Source organism: Microtus pennsylvanicus, chromosome X (genome assembly GCF_037038515.1).
Source record: "Microtus pennsylvanicus isolate mMicPen1 chromosome X, mMicPen1.hap1, whole genome shotgun sequence".
Lineage (NCBI taxonomy): Eukaryota > Metazoa > Chordata > Mammalia > Rodentia > Cricetidae > Microtus > Microtus pennsylvanicus.
In genome coordinates this window covers 126,723,918-126,743,434 of record NC_134601.1, presented here as the reverse complement: position 1 = coordinate 126,743,434, position 19,517 = coordinate 126,723,918, and the positions used below count along the sequence as shown (strand labels likewise).

The 19,517-nt window shown below is 44.1% G+C and overlaps 1 protein-coding gene across 1 annotated transcript in view; it reads left to right on the top strand.

The window, feature by feature from the left end:
• The first annotated feature begins 7,695 nt into the window (after positions 1-7,695).
• Positions 7,696-19,517, top strand: part of Shroom2 (shroom family member 2) — a 119,321-nt gene continuing 107,499 nt past the window's right edge. The window contains exon 1 of the mRNA XM_075956724.1: positions 7,696-8,295. Coding sequence (XP_075812839.1) covers positions 8,146-8,295 — 150 coding nt within the window. The 5' untranslated portion in view covers positions 7,696-8,145. The remainder of the gene's footprint in view (positions 8,296-19,517) is intronic.

Genomic DNA, 19,517 nt, shown 5'->3' with positions numbered 1-19,517 from the left:
AAAGCTGAATCTTCAGAGGGAGGGATGGGGGAGGAGCGCAAGGAGTGAGCAGGGGTCAGCATTTTCCCTATGCACCAGGCCTTCCCTGTAGCTTCCCTCCCCATAACCTGCAGCCCCCAACCTGGAGAGATCTGTCCCATTCATCAGACAGTTTGTAACTGTGCCATCTTCACGCGATGCCTGAGAGGCAACACACTCACGTTCATCTACTGAATACATCTCTCCTAAGCAGAAACAGTCTCCCACATTGTACTTTCTCTGTGGTCCTGCTGCATGGAAACAAACCCACAGGGACCTTCCTTTCACATAAAAGACATCTTTAATCTGAGCACTTGGGAGGTGGAGGCAGGCCATCTCTCTGAGTTCACATCCATTGTGGTCGGCATAGGGAATTCTGTGCCAAGCAAAGCTACATAAGGAGAGACTATCCAACCCACCCCTCAAAAAGAAAAAAAACACCAAATAAACACCCACCCTGACATACCTAATAAAACTAAAGGAATCTGCAGCACCAAATTCAGGGGTTTTCTTTTATGTTTTTGGGACAAGGTTTGACTTTGTAGTCCAGGCTGACCTGAAATCTGCAGAGATCCAACTGCCTCTGCCTGCAGAGTATTAAAGAGGTGCGTTACCACCCCAGGCTAACTGACACCTATGTTCGTGAATGGTGAGCTAAGACAAACGTGATTCGCAGAGGGCTGGGAATTTTCCAAGTTAGAGCTTCATGTGTGGAGTTTTAATCTAGCCAGGTGAGCAGCCCATTCCTTTAATCCCAGAACTCAAGAGGCAGAGGCAAGCAGACCTCTGTGAGTTCAAAGACAGCCTGGTCTGCATAATGAGTTTCTCGACTGAGAGGGCTACAGAGTCATCTTGTCTCAAAATTAAAAAAAATAAAAAATAAAAGTATTCTTCCAGGACTCTTCCTTAAATTCCATCCTGCAAATTTCATAACCAAGCCATATGCAGGGACGTTTCAAGTGGAAACAGCTCTGTGCAGAAAATATCCACAGGACCCAGAACAGGGGTTCTAACCTCTTTTATTATGCTAGAAAAACTAATTTATGTGTCTGTTTATGTCATGCATACAGTGGAATGATACCAACTCTACTAAAACAAATAATTGATGCATTATATTGAGATTGTTTTTTACGAGTATGAGTGCTTTGTCTGCATGTATATCTATGCACCATGTGTGTGCCTCATGCTCACGGAGGCCAGAAGAGGGCATCCATCAGACCGATGTGACAGATGGTTGTGAACTGACATATGGGTACTGGTACTAAATTCAGTCCTCTGGAAGAACAGGAAGTGCTCTTAACTGCCAAGCCATCTCTCCAACTGCTACATTAGTCTTCTTTAAAATATCTGTTGTTGACAGAGGCTGCTTGTTCATTTCCAGCTGACCAGACCCAAAATAATCACACAGAAACTATATTAATTGCAATACTGTTTGGCCAGTAGCTTAAGCTTATCTCTAGCTAGCTCTTATATCTTAAATTAATCTGTGTATCACCACTTGGTTGTGGCTTGTGGTAAGGTTCTGTCCAGCATCTGGCATCTGTCTCTTGTGGCGGCAACACGGATTCTCTCTGACTCTGCCTACTCTCTATATCTTTTTTAGCTTGGCTATATTCTGTTAAGCCATCGGCTGGAAGAAGCTTCTTTATTAACCAATGGCAATAAAACATATTTATAGCATACAGGGGAAATCCCACATCACTTCCCCTTTTTCATCTAAATAAAAATTAACTTTAACATAGCAAGATTACATACAACAAAAGTTATTCAGCAAAAATTAGTTTTCTATTGCTAATGCTAAATCAGAAAGACCTCTCTTAAAGGAGCCATGGTGCCCCTCCTCACCACCAGCAAACAGGGCCCCTCTGGGAAAAAAATGCTGGCTACCAAGAAGCCATGCTTAACTCTGGTTTTTTTTTTTTTGCATCTAGAATTCCTTTCCAAGCTTTCTCAGGTTTTACATAGATATAGTCAGCTCCACGTTGGCATGCCAATTATATTTCAAAATTATCTTCAACTTTATAATATTGAATTCACATTTAATCAATACCTATACTGTATAAATGTTCAACTATAAATTGTAACTGTAATTACATATTGTGCTCATGTCAAAATTTAATTCTCTATGATGTATACAGTATATATAAGGCACCAGTTCAACCTCTTAGGAGCAAGGCAAATGTTACAGGATCCATTGAGTAGAGGCAGAATATCTTAGGCCCCCTTGTATAGATGAGAAAGGTCATGAAGCATCTTGAACAGACAGGGAAGGCCACTGCTCCCCTTAAGCAGAGCAGGAGAACCTGAGGCTCCTTGAGTCAGAGAGGACTCAGAGCAGTTCAGAAGCAGCTTGGGTGACCCACAGGCTGATGAAAAGTCCTAGGTCTTCTCAGGCCTCTGCTCAGATGCTCATGTCTGGGAATAAAAGAAGGACTACTCTATTTCTAGTGACCAGCTTGAAAACAGAAGGCACGGAATCAGGATTCTGTTTGCTCCTTTTGCAGTCTAGGACCTTAAATCAAAGCAGTGCAACCAATCCTCTTTTCCTTCATTGCACAGGATCACCACCTTTAGTTAGTTGACCATGTTGGGTGCCAATTGTTGCAAGGAGGGGCTGCTTGTTTGTCCCAGCCACCCAGCTAGCTTAGCCCTGAAATAACCACATAGAATCTGTATTAATTAAATCACTGATTGGCCCATTAGCTCTAACTTCTTATTGGCTAACTCTTACATTTTAATTTAACCTATTTCTATTAATCTGTGTATCTCCACATGGCAGTGGTAAAGTTTCCAGCATCTGTCTCTGGCGGATCCATGGCGTCTCTCTGACTCCACCATTCCTTCTCCCAACATTCAGTTCTGTCTTCCCGCCTACCTAAGTTCTGCCCTATCAACAGGCCAAGGCAGTTTCTTTATTAACCAATGAGAGCAACACAAAGACCTCCTACACCACATCTCTTTGACACATCTTGGAGCTGGGCAGTTGAACAGGCTGTCTGGACACCAAGAGACAAAGAGTTGACCTCTCACGAGCCTCTGGAACCCAAGGAACTACCTGGCATTCTACGTGCTGCTCATATGAACAAAGGTGTGCTCCTTGACTGTCCTCAGGGGCTAGTGTCTCCAAGGTGGCCCTCTCCCAGGGCTCTGATGTTAGGAATAATGATTTGCTTTCTGAGGACTACAGACACGGTTAGAAGTAAAACTCCCAAGGCTTGACTGATGCCTGGGCTTGGTGTACCAGCAAAGCCACATAAAACACACAGGAACATCTGTCCTTGGGTCCCACATGGGCCGGATTCATGTCTACAGACACAAGTACGTCATGCTTTCTGAATAACTTTGCACACTCTGGACCTTCTGTTCTCAGGGTGCTCACAGACTAGGTCCATGCTTGCTGAAATAAGGCCATTTATGGGGACAGCAGTATCTGCAGGTGCCCTATGCAGTGCGGATGCCAAGGGGCATCTAGGAGGGCCTTGTGAACTCAGAATCTGCATCAGCAAGGCCTCCAAGTGCTAACATGAGGTCACTATGGATAACAAGGAATATTCATCCTCTGTCCTTCCCATTGTCTTTCTAGACACTGAGCTCTGGGCAAAAATCAATCTCTCTTCATACATTTGACACTGGCATAACAGGCACAGAACAGAAGAGTTACTACATATAGCTGTGGACAGAAGGGTGTCAGCTTTCATCAGTATAGGCTCAGATGGCTTTAAAGGAAAAATAACTACTTGTCAGTAAAGATTGATATATACTGCATCTTTGTCAGATGGATGTCCATGCCGCTTTTCACATTTTTTTTAGATGCACTCTGGATATGTAGCCTAGGCTACATATCTTTACCAACACTCCTGGCTCATCATCCTATAGGACAGGAATTATAGGCATGAAATCAGTTGTGAGTATCATGTAATCACATTATCAATTTTTTGCAATTTAGCCTTTAATTAAATAATAACATTATCCAGGGTGTGTATCACCACTAGAACTGCTGTTTACTTAATAGAGCTATCTATGATTCTCAGGTCTTTATCCAGTCACATGGATGACTTTCTATATGAACAATATCAAATTCAAGATGGGGCAAAAGACTGTGTAGATTATCAGTGGAAATCTGAGTGCTAAGGGTGGTAAGAGTTTAATGAAAAAGTGAAAGAAAAAGGTATGATTTCATCTGACCAGTGTTTGGAGATGCAGAGGAGGGTCAGCAATTGATCACTAGCACTGCCCACTCTCTGATAAATTCCATTTAGAAGCTGAGTCCTCAATTTAAGGATGGTCCCCACCCAAGAGATTTTGAAAACAGATCTTAAATGGTGTTGTTATCTTCTTAAGATTGTTTCATGACAACAGGGACTTTTCACACACAGTAGAGATAACATCATCACCGGAGTGAAAAGTCTATTGCCATTGGGGATGGACTTTATAGCATGGTGGTGTTTCGTTTTCCCCCCAATATCTGTAAGTTTTGAGCTCCTCTCCAAACTACCCCCCATCTGGCTAGCTCAGATGGGAACTCCACCTTCCTTCAGCCAAAAAGCTTGTCATCTCTGGGGCCACGACTCACAGCTTTAATCCCAGCACTCCAGAGGCAGAGGCAGAGGCAGGTGGATCTCTGAGTTTGAGGCAAGCCCGGTCTACAGAGTGAGTTCAAAGATAGCCAGTGTTACACGGAAAAACCCCATCTCAACAAAACCAAACCAAGCCAAAAAGGAAGCTCGACATCCTGGAATTTAGCCACTATTTTGAGGCTACAGCTTCATCATTGCCACTCCCAAACCCAAGGTCTCGTCTGCCAAGACATTTAATAAATTATGGGCCCAGGTCCTATGCGTTCCAATATCCCTGTACCTTCCTACAATCATAGACAGTACTGGAATATCATCCTGATGATTTTTTTCCTATACATGAATGCCTACGATAAACCTTAGTTTAAAACATAAGCACAAGAAGAGATTAACAGCTACGAATACAATTCAATTATGACAATATTAATAAAAGTTATATGAATGTGGTCTCTTGAAATAGTATTTGGATGTTGTGGTAAACTGTAACTGTGGAAATGGAATTCTTACATATGAGTAGATTACTATTGTAGAGTATCGTTCGTACGTCTTAAAGTTTTTATTGCTGTGAGGAGACACTGTGACCACGGCAACTCTTATAAAGAAAACATTTAGTTGGAGTAGCTCGCTGACAGTTTCAGAGGTTCAATCCATTATCATCATGGCAGGAAGCATGGTGTCATGCAAGTGGACATGGTGCTGGAGAAAAAAGCAGAACGTCTTACATCTTGTGGGCAACAGGAAGTAAACAGAGCGAAACTTGAGAAAAAGACCTCAAATCCCGCCCTCAGAATGGCATACTTCTTCCCAAAGGCCACACCCACTCCAACATGCCACACTTTCTGATAGTGCCACTCCCTCTGGGGGCCCTTGTCTTTCAAACCACAACGTGGATAGTACTCGTGAAAAGATTTGTTTTCTGTTCCTGGAGCTCCTCTACTGTCCCATGAAGGACATGTTTGTCAGCGTGCAACCTTCATTCCAGAGTCCTTGCCTGACAAAGCCTCTAAGGGTCTCAGTGTTTCCATGCGTTCACTGCAGTGACAGGTATATTCACGTATTTGCTAAGAGGACTTGTGCACAATGTGCCTGACACACGACAGGCATTCTGTGAAGTTTTTCCTTATGGCTGCTTTCTATTTTGGCACAAAACTGTCCCTCATCTACAGACTATAAAAGCGAAATAACGGTGCCAGTCATGGACAGGCTACATGGACCCTATTCAGCTCACTGCATAGCTCTTTACAGACATCTATAACTATTGCAACTCACATGATTCTACATGAAATACTTTCAAGATCTGATTGGGTGGATGAGGAGATATTTAGCATTCTGTTTCATCACTGGTAGGTCTGCAGCTAAATTAACTCTAATGTTTGCAATGAAGGCTTATAGAAGGCTGGATTAAGGAGACAATGGTCAAAAGGATAACTTCACGCGGTTAAAGTCGTCCTTTAACTGCAAGCCCTCTTACTCTCTAGTTTTGATAGCTGTCTTGCCACTAAATTCGTAGGAATTCTGTAGGTTATAGAGAAAATAGTTAATACTGCCTTTTATCTGATTTTGATATTGAGGATTCATGATTCCTACCGTCGAATGGCATCTCCATATGAATGACAACATTCCTTGCCTTATTAGATTTATTTTTTATTTTATGTGTATGAGTATTTGTTGCTACCATCGCCACCAGGCTTCGGTTTCTTTCTTAAGCTTAGGTGCAAGTTTGTATTTTCTGAAATCTCTTTTAGAGTCTTCATGTTAGGCATTGCTCCCTGTTGTGCATTGTGTGACTGTGAAGAAAGGCTGTTGTCTGTATTGGCATTGATAAATATGCTAAGGAGGAGGCAGAGGTAGCACATGCCATTTATCCCAGCACTTGGGAGACAGAGACAGGTGGATCTCTGTGAGTTCGAGGCTAGCCTGGTCTACAGAGTGAGTTCCAGGACAACCAAGGAAACACAGAGAAAAACTGTCTCATAAAACAAAAATAAAAGAGTAAAGAAACTGATAATAAAAAAGGTACGATCCTTTAAAGTGGCAGATGGTAACCTGACAATTAGTATATAATGAACATAAAATTTTAAGGAAACTGGTGGGACTCTCTTGCTATTTCAGCAACCCAGAGGAAAAAGCGATTGCATCCAGAGTTGGGTGCCAGCTTGGACTACCCAGTAAGTTCCAGAGTAAGATTCTATGTCAAAAGAAGATAGAGATGGAGAAGAATGGAGATTTCTATGGCTGCACACAGTGACGATGGATTTATGAAAACACTGTGGTTTGATGACACTGGCTCCCATAGGCTCATATATTTGAATACTCGGTCTTGGAAGTGTGTCACTGGGGATAAGATTCGTAATTTAGGTATCAAAAGACTCCTGCACTTTTCAGTGTGTAAGCTGCTTTGGGAAAACAAGTACAGCCTCCAGCTGCACATACAAACATCAATGGAAAAAAACCTTTTTTTCTACTCTGCAAGCCATGGAATCTCCTAAGGGGGGGTTTGTTTCACGGGTATGGAAACCCAGTAAAGTGTTACCAGGCATGGAGGCTCCCATCTGTAATCCCAGCACTTAGGCGACTCAGGCAAGAGAATTAGGAAGGAATTCAGTCATCTTTGGCTACAGAGATGTCGAGGAGAGATAATTTCTAAAATTAATAGGTTAACAATTTAAAAAGTAATGAACTTCCCCCTGTGAAGTCGCCGGCAGTCCGTAAGGGCTACAAAGAGGCAGCGCTGGCGCCGACTCAGCTCCCGGTTGGGAGGTGCTTGAGGGCAGCTGCTCTGGTGGCGCTCGCCTCCAGGTCCCGCCTAAGTCCGGGATGCACACTTCCGCCGCCTCACCTGTTGCGCCCAGCCCTCCCCGAGCCTCTCCGCGTTGCACCCGGCCCTCCTTCCCTCCCTGAGCCTCTCAGCGCCTGCAGATCTGGGCGGAGGGACCGTGGGATCTCACGCCCGACCAAGTCCCCGGAGCGCGCGCTTCGACCACGATCCGCCGAGCGCACAAAACCCGGAAAACCCCTTTGCACCTTCAGCGCAGTCCGATCGCAAGCCCCTTTGTGCGCGCTCCCGCCAGGGCCCGGGCTCCCGGGCGCGCGAATGCCCCTCCCCCTTCCCCCGCCCCGCCCCCTCCCTGCGCCCCTCCCGGCCCGGCCCGCGCCGAGCTTTGCAAGTTGCAAAGCTTCTTCAAGGGGCGGCTGGCGGCGGTGACGGTGGTGGCGGTGGCCGGGACGCCTGGAGGCTCCCTGGTGGTGCTGGGCCAGCCCGTGCTGCCCGGAGTGCGTGGGTGTGGACCTCAGTGGCTGCGCTTTTTCCAAGTTGCTTACTTCGTTCTGCGGCGGCCGGGACGCCTGGAGGCTCCCTGGTGCTGCCCAGAGTGCACCGGCGTGGGGCCTTCGCGCTGCGCTTTCCAAGTTGCAAAGCTCGTTCTGCAGCGGCCTGGACGCCTGGAGCCTCCCTGGTGCTGCCCGGAGTGCATGGCCTCGGACTTCAGAGGCTGTAGGGACGGAGTGAATGGCCGCGGACCTCAGAGGCTGCAGGGGCTGAGCGTCCTGCACCATGGAGGGCGCCGAGCCCCGCGCGCGGCAGGAGCGCCCAGGCGAAGCCCACAGTGCCCGCCTAGTGGAGGTGCGGCTGAGCGGAGGCGCCCCTTGGGGCTTCACCCTGAAGGGCGGTCGCGAGCACGGCGAGCCTCTGATCATTACTAAGGTAAGGCGACCTCGGGGTCTGCACGGTGACTGTCCCGAAGGGGTCCCTAATGCAGAAGGCTCGTCCGGGTCTTGGGGCGCTGCAGATGGGGCGTCCGGTGCGCAGCCTCCCTTGATGGGGCATATGCAGGGGTCACCTGTGCATGGAGTCTGGTTCCGGGTCTCGGGGCACTGCTGGGGGCGCATCTGCAGGGGTCACCTGTGCCTGGAGATTGGGGTCTGGGCAGCCAGAGCTGTGTGGTTCTGGCTCCAGCCTGGCGGCCCTCGGGCTACTCTCAACGTGGCTGGGAGTTGCAATGGCTCCCGTTCGGCCCCCTCCCCCTCGAGGAAGGGCCTGGTCGTCCCCTGTAACTCCTGGCCTGGCCAGACCTCCACCTGCGAGGCTGCCAGGAGAGGAAGGAAAATAAACAGTTCCAGGATCCAGGGACTGGGCATACATAGCCTTTGCGCTTGTTTGCTTTTTAGGGCCCCTGGTTGGTTACTTTTTTGCTTTTTACCTTTTGGTCTGCACGGGTTTTTTAGTCTGAAACCTGTTTTTAGGGCCCCTGTTTGGTTGTTTTTTTGCTTTTTACCTTTTGGTCTGCACCGGTTTTTAGTCTGAAACCGATACTAGAAACTCCTGCCAGTCAGCTTCACGATTCCCAGGAGCTCATCCGTGTTTGCTGACTTTCCGCCTCCTCTCCTACACGCACTCGCTCTGGATGCTCAGAATCTTGATTGGGACTTCTCAGCGTGCTTATAAAATAGAATTTGAGTTCTGATCATAAGGAAAGAGACCTTAGTCTCACTTGCGTGCATGTGTGTGTGTTTAGGTTGCTTTAGAACGGGAATGCTCTTAAAACGCAATCCATCTTGGTACTTACCAACTAAACGTGTATAAACCTGTATCAACAGACAACACGCCAATCTCTCAGGTCTTCTGGTTAAAGGAAACGAGAGCCTGTTCTGGGCAGAGCTGAGTCTCACTAAGGGCAAAGTCTTCTTGAGAATGTCATCATTTCTGTTTCCTAGAGGTGTTGGGTGGTATGAAGGTGACTGACAATTTTCATGCATAATAGTGCCTCACCTGGCATATATTTATTTTCTGCTCCTCCCGCCCTTTCTCTCTTCCTCCCCGCCCCCCTCTCTGCCCAAGTATTCCCAGCATCTGGCCTTCGACTGTCTGTGTAGCTCAGAGATGACCTTGAACTTCTGACTCTCCTGCCTCCATTTTCCCTTTTCCCTACTGCGTCTGGCTTACGTCTTTAGAACAACAACAACAAAAAAGATCCCACACATCTTCTTCACCCTTGTTTGAGAAGCAGATGGAATGAACTATACATCAATTAATATGAAGTTTTAGGATTTTTAAGACATTTTTAAGTGTGTTTGTTTTCTTTTACATTTATGTGTGTTTTGCCTGAATGTACATGTGTCTTCTATAAGAGCAGCAAGTGCTCCTAACCACTGAGCTAACTCTCTGGCCCCTAGCGTTGGGTCTTTTACCATATAAGTAAGTTGGAGATTACTTTAAATGGGATGATTTGCTAGGGAGATTTTCATCCTCCTTTGCACAAGATTGTTCTAGTTTTACAAACTCTGCATGCTTGATGGCCTCCCGGCTCTCTGCTTTTTATAAATGGAAGTATATGTTAATCAAACTCAGCCTCACTAAGCTGTACTACCCCTGCATAATTTTTGTAAGTGACTCAGTATAACTGAAAAATGATGGTTTTGTTTGCTTAGAATGGATGGGACTCAGAACAACTTGTGGTTTTTTTTATTTTCATGCATATATACACATTCAATTGCTGTTGCTCCTGTGTTTGTGTACACACATGTATTTTCACATGTTCTGTTGTTTCTACATATATTAACATATATACATATATAAACAGTATTTCAAATACCTGCCAATGCTTTAAGATTAAGGACACACACACACAGGCTGTGAAAATAAGAACGACAGCCAAGTGGTGGTGGCGCACTCCTTTAATCCCAGCTCTTGGGAGGCAGAGGCAGGCTCTGTGAGTTTGAGGCCAGTCTGGTCTACAAGAGTGAGTTCTCCAGGACAGCCAAGGCTACACACAAAGAAACCCTGTCTTGGAAAGAAAAAAAAAAAGAACAAAAGTTTATCAGTGGTGCTTACTTAGAACATGACGCTGATAATTAATTGCCATGTTATTTAAAAATGACGGAGGGTTGACTGGAGAGATGGCTCAGTGGTTTAAAACACTGGTTGCTTTTCCAGAGGGCGCAGGTTCAATTTCTAGCAACCTGCACGGTGGCTCACAACTTCTGCAAATCTGGTCCTAGGAGATCTGTCACCTTCTTCTGGCCTCCTCGGGCATTGTCCGCACGCGGTATGCAGACATACATTCAGACAAACATTTCTATGTGTGAAATAAAAATAAATAAAATCTAAAAAAAATGATGAAGGAAATGTGTCTATTTACAGCCACTTACAAGGTAGAAATCAACTGCTCTGATAGATACCAGGGGAAATTGTTCTTCAACTGGAGTTCACTTTCAACTTTTCCTCTTCCAGTAGCTATTGTAATGCCATTGAAGCTTATTAAATACTTTTTCTAATAGTTCTTTTTCCATTTAAAAAACATCTATGCAATTTTTATATGTTGGGTTCTTGGTAGACCACAAGGATTTTCTGTTTAACTTTCTATTAATTATAATTATTTTCCGTTTAATTTTCTATTAATTATAATTATTCTACTATTTTTATATTTATATACTATTAATTATAATTATGATTTTGTTAATTGATGCTTTTATGTTTAGCTGATTCTGATTTGGGAGTAGTTTGACCCAATTTAAGAGGACACATTCTTTTGTTAATGATGTGACTATCGTTTGAAGATCTCATACGAGCATGTATCTCAGAACTGGTAAAATGGTGTACTCTGAGATCACAGATCTGGTGAATCCTAGGCAGGGTCTTGAAAGTCAGACTCTGATGGTGAATATCAGTCTTGCTTCCTGTCCAGTAGGCGCTATCTGCTTTTGACTGAACTCTCCTGCTATGTTATTTATGTTGAGTAACTCAACACCATCTGCAGGCTGACAGTTTTTCCATCTTGGTACCAAGGGTATTCTGCTGTGGGGTCTATTCTGTGTACTGTCATCCATTTAGCTGCTTCCTTGGCTTCTACCCACTGATGGAAGGCCATTGGCACCTGTCTCCAGGTATGGCAGTCTGAATGTCCTCAGACATTGACAAATGCCCCCAACCTAGTTATATATAAATTGCTTTGTTAGACTAATAGTGTGTTGCCTTTGCTTTGAAGGACTTTGGGATTTTATTCTTTTGGAAAACAGTGGCCTTTAGGGTGGTGTGTTTGGAGGCCCTTGGCATTTCCAGTGTTTTCATGTGGGTCTGTTTTTCTTTCTGAGATGAACTCTTGGCTCTGAGAAAAGGCTTTATTTACACAGTAAATTGCAAACAAGTCCCTGCTTCATCTGCATTTTTGTAGTTGGAGAAAGGAAATTGAGAGCAGAGACTTCCCAGTACTGTGCTTTATGGACAATCAGAGTAGACGCTGAGGAAGGTCTCCTATTTTCTGGAATTGGTTTGAAGTTAAAGGACATTAACTTCCCAGAGGAGTCACATTCATAGAATTTCAGAAGCATGCCTGAAACTCTACAAGACTTCTGCTGAAAGATGATATTATTAGGAATCATAACTGCTGAGAATCTTTATAATAATTTGCAGCTTGAAATCTCGCTACCATTAACAAACAAGCAGGTGCACACATACACACACATAAAACTGGGAAGCACAAAAACACGCTAAAGCCCATTTTCTCATGCCGATGTTGCAGAAAGAACAGAAACAACCTGCAAGTTATAAGAGGTCTCATGATTTAGTGATATTCTTTAAGAGTATAGGTGGATTTAGGAAATCCCAGGGACCTGAAATATTACACTTTAGCTGAGTTGGATTTGCAGGTAGGTTGAGCCGTTGTGGCCTTCTGGTCTATTTTGTTTGTTTGGTTTGTTTTCTTCATCCACCCCCCCCCCCACACCTTTGTACTACATTCATTATGGAAACAGGGCTTGGCAAGTGCTCTGCCACTGAGCGACGTCTGTAGCCAATCTTGCTGGTGTTCCTTGAGAATTTCGGTGGGGGTGGAGACTGAGCTGCTTTCTGTGACATCACTTGCTAGAGAGTCCCATCCACCAGCTGGGTATCAGGAGGCCCCCTGCAACCTCGGGAATGTTTATCAAGGGAGAGGGTTTGGCTATTCATAATTTATTAAATCCCATCCCCCATGACAGAAACTGCTAACAGAGGCCCTAAGCATCCTATATAATAATACCTTAGTGATTGAAAAAGGAGTCTCTAGTTTAGAGGCTGCGGAGTTAAGGTCTTGGTGGCCTGTGATCATAAATGTTGGAACAGTAGCCCAGTTGTTTTCCCTTGTACCTTTTTGCTTATTTGTTTGTTTTTAAAAAGGTTTATTTTATTTGAATGAGTGTTTTGCCTGCATGGAAGCGTACCGTGTGAGTCCAATATCCACAGAGGCCAGGAGATTGGTTGGATTGGGAATGGCGGAGGGTTGTGAGCTGCTGTGTGAGTGTTGGAAACTGAACCTGAGCCCCCTTCAAAAGCAAGCAGTGCTCCTAACCACTGCGGTATCTTCCCAACCCTTGTTTGTTTAGGAGATTCAGTCTCCTCTCAAGTCTCCGTGTGCTTCAGACTTGGTCCATAGGGAAAGACGACCTTGAACATTTTGTCTGCCCTGCCTCACCTAGGATTACTGGTCTCTGCCAACACAGGGGTACGGTGCTTGGGATGATTTTGTGAGAAAGGTGCTTTACCTTATGAGATCCATTCCTATCTCCTTTGTTTACTTTTGAGACAGAGTCTGGCCAAGCTGGCCTGGAAATCTGTTAAAGGGCTTGAGTCTCCTGAGTGCTGAGATTGTAGATGCACTACTATGCCGGGCTTAAAATTTGTGTGTTTGTGTGTGTGCAGGGGGGGAGGGGGGAGGAGCATGGAGTGGAAACCAGAGCTTCCTACAAGCTAGGTATGAAGTTCTAGTTGAAGTTTTGAAAAGGGGAATCCTTGAATTTAGTGGCGGAACACTGGATGTGAACGTCTGGGTTTTGGTTCACTCTGTCTGCCTCACCGTTCACCACAGGCCAAACTACTTTGTCAATGTCTGGAGTGCTTGGTTCTCATCTCCACTCCCATCCCTACTTCTTCACACTAGCATGCTGATGTTATATAAGTCCTCAGAATTGTAAACCTCAGTCTCTTTGCAAAGGCAGTCACTGCAGGGTTTGGAGTTACTAGGGTGAGTGTCATTCTAAAGATACGTCTGTAGTGAGAATTCATAGTCTGGTTAAAAAACACGAAGTTAAGTTTTCTTTCCTGTGCTGAAAGGCCTTTTCACTTGGGAGACGGGCCTTGCCAACTGGCTTTCAAATATATCTTTATTACCCCTTCCATCTTGCAAATTAACTTGGCCTCACTGAATTCTAATCCTTGTTCCTTTGGAGATGTTTCAGGCACATGGGTAGCCAGGCAGGGTGGGGAGCCAGGCATGGTGCCTAAAGTTGTCATCCAAGGTCTTATAGCTGGAGGCTTTCAGGTTCAAGTCCTAGAGGATTCTCCTTATGGGAGGCACGAGAGTATGTGACTCACACCTGTAAATGCAGAGGCTTCCACCACTACAAAAAACTATAAACCTGAGCTGTGTGCCACACTTGTGTACTATGCTGAGTTCAGTCTTGCTGGCTGAGTTAAGAGTAGTGCTTAACATGTCCTAACATTTATCTTTTTGAAAAAAATACAGGTAAAAGTTAGTTTGCCCAAGAGCTACATGTTGAATAATAAATAGTTTTTACTTGGTCATAATGAGATGCATTTTTTTTGGCACTTGGCATATTTCGTAGGTCTTTACTTGGTAGGAGTTTTTTTTTTAATATGTGTTTATTTATTATGTATACAATATTCTGTCTGTGTGTATGCCTGCAAGCCAGAAGAGGGCACCAGACCTCATTACAGATGGTTGTGAGCCACCATGTGGTTGCTGGGAATTGAACTCAGGACCTCTGGAAGAGCAGTCAGTGCTCTTAACCTCTGAGCCATCTCTCCAGCTCCCTTGGTAGGAGTTTTTAAGAGTATATTTATATTACATGTACACATGTGTATATGTGCATGTACCTGAGGTTAGGGCCATCCTTTGGCGCTGGAGTTACAAGCAGTTGTGAGCTGCTTTATGTGGGTGCTGGGAATTGAACTCAGGTCCTCTGTAAGAAGAATACCTGGTTTTATCCACTGAGTCATCTCTCCAGCCCTTAGGACATTTTAAAAATGAATTTTGGAGTTATCTCCTTGCTGAAATGGTTTTGTGTCAGCCTGCAAATAGACTTGGATTCATGACTAAGCTCTAATAAGCAAAGGAGGAAAGTTCTGGAGCCGGTGGAACTTTTCTTTGCATGCCAGACAAGACAGAAACATTCAACAAGGTAATTTTAGGGTATAAAGGCTGAATGGACTTTTTATTTAGGCTGTCTTTTACTTTCAAAGATTAGAAAGGTGTGGGATCATGCTTTATAGGAGACATTGTACAGGCTTTGGAAACTTAGTCTCTTTTGATAGACATATGCCTAGAATTTTAATCCATAGGAGAATTCTGAAAGAGCTTTAGTAGAATTCTAGAACATACGTCTGGGTGGGGAGTGAGGGGCATAGTTCGCGCTGCCTGGAGATATGGTTCAGCTTTCTTTTTATATTGAAAAAGATTTTCCATACAGTAATTTTTATTGTTTTTCCCTCCCGAAATTCCCGATTCTTCCCAGATCCTACCCACCTCCCTGCCAACCCAACTTTGTTTTTTCTGTTTAAACACACAAAAGCAAAACAAAAAGCAACCCACACAGAATACAGACCCAGAAAATAAAACAAGCAAAAGACCAATAAGACAAAAAAAAAAAAGAAGCCCAAACAAAGCAAAACAAGATAAAAAGTATAAAAATACCATTGAGTTCGGTGTGTGTTGGATCCCTGCCCTCCCCTGAGGTGTGGTTAATATGCTCACTGAGACTTCCTTTGGAGAAAACTGAGTTTTATTTTGCCTGTGGTTATCAAGCATAGCTAATGCCTTGCTTAGGGGTGCGAGATTGTGTACACTTATCACTTTCGAGTCTCAGTGCTAGGACCTGTGTAGGCCATGTGCTCATCATCACAGTCTCTTATTTCATTGGTGCATCATCAGGTCCAAAGAAACTCAGGAATGGCTAACTGGGGTGTCTATTAGCACACCAAAGCACACACTGGCCTCTAGGTTCTCAGCATCACAAATACCTATTCCAGAGCATCCTGACTCTTCTCACCCTACCTTAAATGTTTCCGGCTCATGGCCTTCCCTTCTCCAGCTTTTCCTTCCTCCATAACCCTGCAATTTCAGCCATGTGCCCTCTTTCTCTCCCCCTTCTCTGGCTTCTCCGTGTCCTGGTCCTCTTTTTCTCTTCCTCTCTCACCCCCCCATCCCCACATGGTCATGTTTAGCGTGTACCACTTTCTTCCCCTACTTTGGACTCTTCCAGATGCCTCTGGCTGGACTCTAACTCATATCCATATAAACACCTTCCCATCCATCATGCCTGGAGCAGTCATGTCCTCACTATATATATCTGGTGTCAAAACTCCCCCCTTACGTATGAAAGACACTGTTTCCCCTCTGGCACTTATTCTCCTTATGCTTCCTCTTATACACAGATCCTCCACCCTCTAGAAGAGGGCTTTGGTGAAGACGTCCCGTTTAACACCGAGGACCACAAAGGCTCACTCTGCCCATTGTCCAGTTGTGGGTCTCTGTTAGTTCCTGTATACGACAAGAAAAAAAACATCTCTGAAGAGGGAGGAGCAAGGCACTGATCTATGGGAATAGCGGTAGCTATTAAGAGTTGTTTGATTGCTGTTTCTTTAGAAGAATAATTGTATCAGGTTTCCTCGTAGGCCCATGACCTAATTAGTCTTAGGTTCTTGGCCACTTGAGCAGTACCAGATATGGGTTCCATCTCATGGAGAAGACCTTAAATCGTACCAGAAAACGATTGAGTGCTCCTATAGCATACATGTTATATATGTCATTATATCGAGTGCTCCTGTAACATACATGCCACTACTCATTATATCTTATAGGCAGGTCACTGTTGTGGGTTACAGAGTTGAGCTGGGAGGTATTGATGATTGGCTTTCTCTCCCAGTACTGTGAACACTAGTAAGGACGAAGCTTCTACTTCGGCACCAGCTGTTGACTTCTCCTATCCAATGACACACACATGTGTCTTCAACCATAAAGCCCTAAGATTAGGTTGCATGGGTCAGCTTTGAGTTGGGTTCCCAGCTCTCAGCATCCATGTGAGGCAGCTCACAACTGCCTGTAACTCTTAATTCCAGGCACCCCCATTTTTTTTCTGTCATCCATGGGCACCTGCTCTCGCACATGTGCACAACCCTCTCCATAGACACATAATTAAAAATAATACAAATAAATGCATAAAATATACCGCTGGGGGGCGGGGGCTGGCACGTGGTTCAGTCAATAGAGCATTTGCCTTTGATTCAAAGAAAAACAAAACAGTATAGAAACAAAGCCAGTAGTGAATTCAAGGAAGAGGTCTGTTGAGATTTCGCCTTGGGAAAATGTGTTTCAGTATATCATTTAAAACCAAGGCCAAGATATTGATGTCCATAGATAACCCAGCACAGGGGAGGCTGGAATAGGAGGGCAGTAAGTTCTACTCTAGCTTTGACTATTTAGTACACATTGGGAGATGGGAGTTTAGTCAGTGGTCGAGCTTGTCTGCAGGTATGAGACCCTGGGTTTGATCCCTAGCATAATTTTAAGTGGGAATCAAGGAAAGGAAAATAATTGAAGACTATGAGTTGCAAAGCAAAGGTAAACTCCCCTCCCTCTGCCTGGATGAGGAGACCATTTTGTATTTCCAATTCCAGGAGTATTAAGTTGCAAGCAATATGATTTCCTCTGTAGGAGAAGGAAGAAAGAAGCTCGTGATCTAGACGAGCTATGGACGGCTGTGATTCTCTTTCAAGCCGTAGGAGATTTTTAAATTTTCAGATCAAAACCATTTGGGAAGGCGGGGTTTATTCTGTGTCCTCGAAGATCAATATTTTTACTTATTGGCAGAAGAAAGGGGATAGAGTGCTTGTGTGGTTGGTTGTTTGTTTTTGAGATGGGCTATTACTATGTAGCCCAAGCTGATGCAAGCAAAACGAAGTATGTTGCCGAGACCACTTTGGAATGCAAGCCGTCTTTCCTCTGCCTTGCCTCTTTAGTGCTAGGAGAGAAGGAGAGGGAGAAAATATACGCACCCAGCTTTATTTTTATGTTTATGGAAATGGCTCTTTGGCATCAAAGTTAAGTAACCAAATAGTTGTTCTTCTATACTCTCAGTTAGGCTATTGAAACTTTTTTTTCTCTTGTGCTGGACACGGAACCTAGGGTCTTCTTTTTGTCTGCTATGCAAGGGCTCTAGTGTGGGTTCCCATGACCTCCAGTGAGATACAGCAGCAGCTTCTGAAACTCATTTATTTCTTTTGACACTGGATCTTTATCCTTAAATAGTCCATTTATAATTTATATAGCTGTTACTCTTTTTTTTTCTTCTTGACTATAGACAGGGATTCAGCCTTGTCTCTGCAAAATCTGCTCTGATTTCCCTCTCTTAACTCCTCAGGTGTATTTCCTGCCTTTCCTTACATATCCGGTGAATCTCATACCATAATTTGGGCTACAAAAATATTTTTTCAGCCTTGACGTTGTTTATATTTGGGGCCAAATAATTCTTTGTTGTGGGGCTATCTGTTAGTTTTTTTGTCAACTCGGCCCAAGCTTGGGAACCTCAGTTGAGAAAATGCCCCCCTTAGAATGACCTGTAGGCAAGTCTGTGGTGTGGATTCTTGATTGATTTTTGAGTGTGTGTGTGTGTATGTGTGTGCGTGTGCGTGTGTGTAAGTGGTACCACCCCAGGGCAGGTAGTCCTGGGGGTGGGTGGAGTTGGGGTGGGAGGGTTGTTGTACGAGAAAGCAGGTTGAGCAAGCCACAGGGAGCAAGTCAGTAAGCAACACACCACCATGGCCTCTGCTTCAACTCCTGCCTGGACTGGAAGACCTATTACCTTAAGTTGAAATAAACCCTTTTCTCTCCTAGTTGCTTTTGGTCATGTTGTTTGCAGTCCTTGGTAGTTCTATTTCATTGGTTAATTTCCTCTGCAGTTATCATTGATAACGATGACACATCTTTTCATATATTCTTACATATACCAAAGCAACTTTTCTTCACTTTGCAATATTAGGGTTTATCTTGCTATTCTGATGGCGGTCACCATTCTCCGTTTTCTTTCAGCTCCTAATATTGCAGAAGTGAGGTCAGACCTTTCTAATTCATAATCCATTAGGTTTTCTCTAATTTTTTCTCTCTTTATTTTTCATTCTTTGTGGTTTTGATCTTGGGAAATTTTGTTTAACCTTATCTTCCAATCCTTCCATTGGATTTCAAATTTGTGACCTTATTTTCTTTTTTCAAATTCTAAATTTCGTCTCATGGTTCTTTTTTGACACCATACTGATCTTGTTTTGTGGCTAATTCTCTTGTCTCATAATACTGAGCTAGTTTTCAAAACCGTCCGTGTTCCTCAAAGATTTTGTTTTGGGGGTTGTTTCTGAAGAAAGGGCTTCTTTCTTTCCCGGCAGAAGTTTCTTCAGTCTCTAGGGCTCGTTGACTCTCTACTGGTATTAAAGAACAGATTGCTTTGAATAACATGTATTACCTGGTGCATGTGGATGAGTGACAACCCAACGAGGCTGTTTTTCTGGGAACTCCTGAGAGCCAACACTTCAGGTTTCTTTTGGAATGGGCTATATCCCTATCATAGAGTAACTTTAGCAGATATTTTTGTATAAAGCGGATTTCAAGGTGACGGGAAGCATACTCATAGGGGGTGATCCTGGCCTTGCTTAGCTGAATGAACAAGACAGAGTCCCTACTCTGGTCATAGCAGATCCAGCCTGGAGGAGTCACCTACTAGTAAGGTGTCAATGCCTGTTTGCATTCAATGCTAGTTCTTCCACAGGGTCCTTAGCCTTTTTGGCCCCCATCCTCCAGTTCGTTAAACCACAATTTCTATTTTATTGTATTATTGTGGGGATTAAATGAGACAGCATGTAAACTTGAATTCATTCTCTTCCTCCTT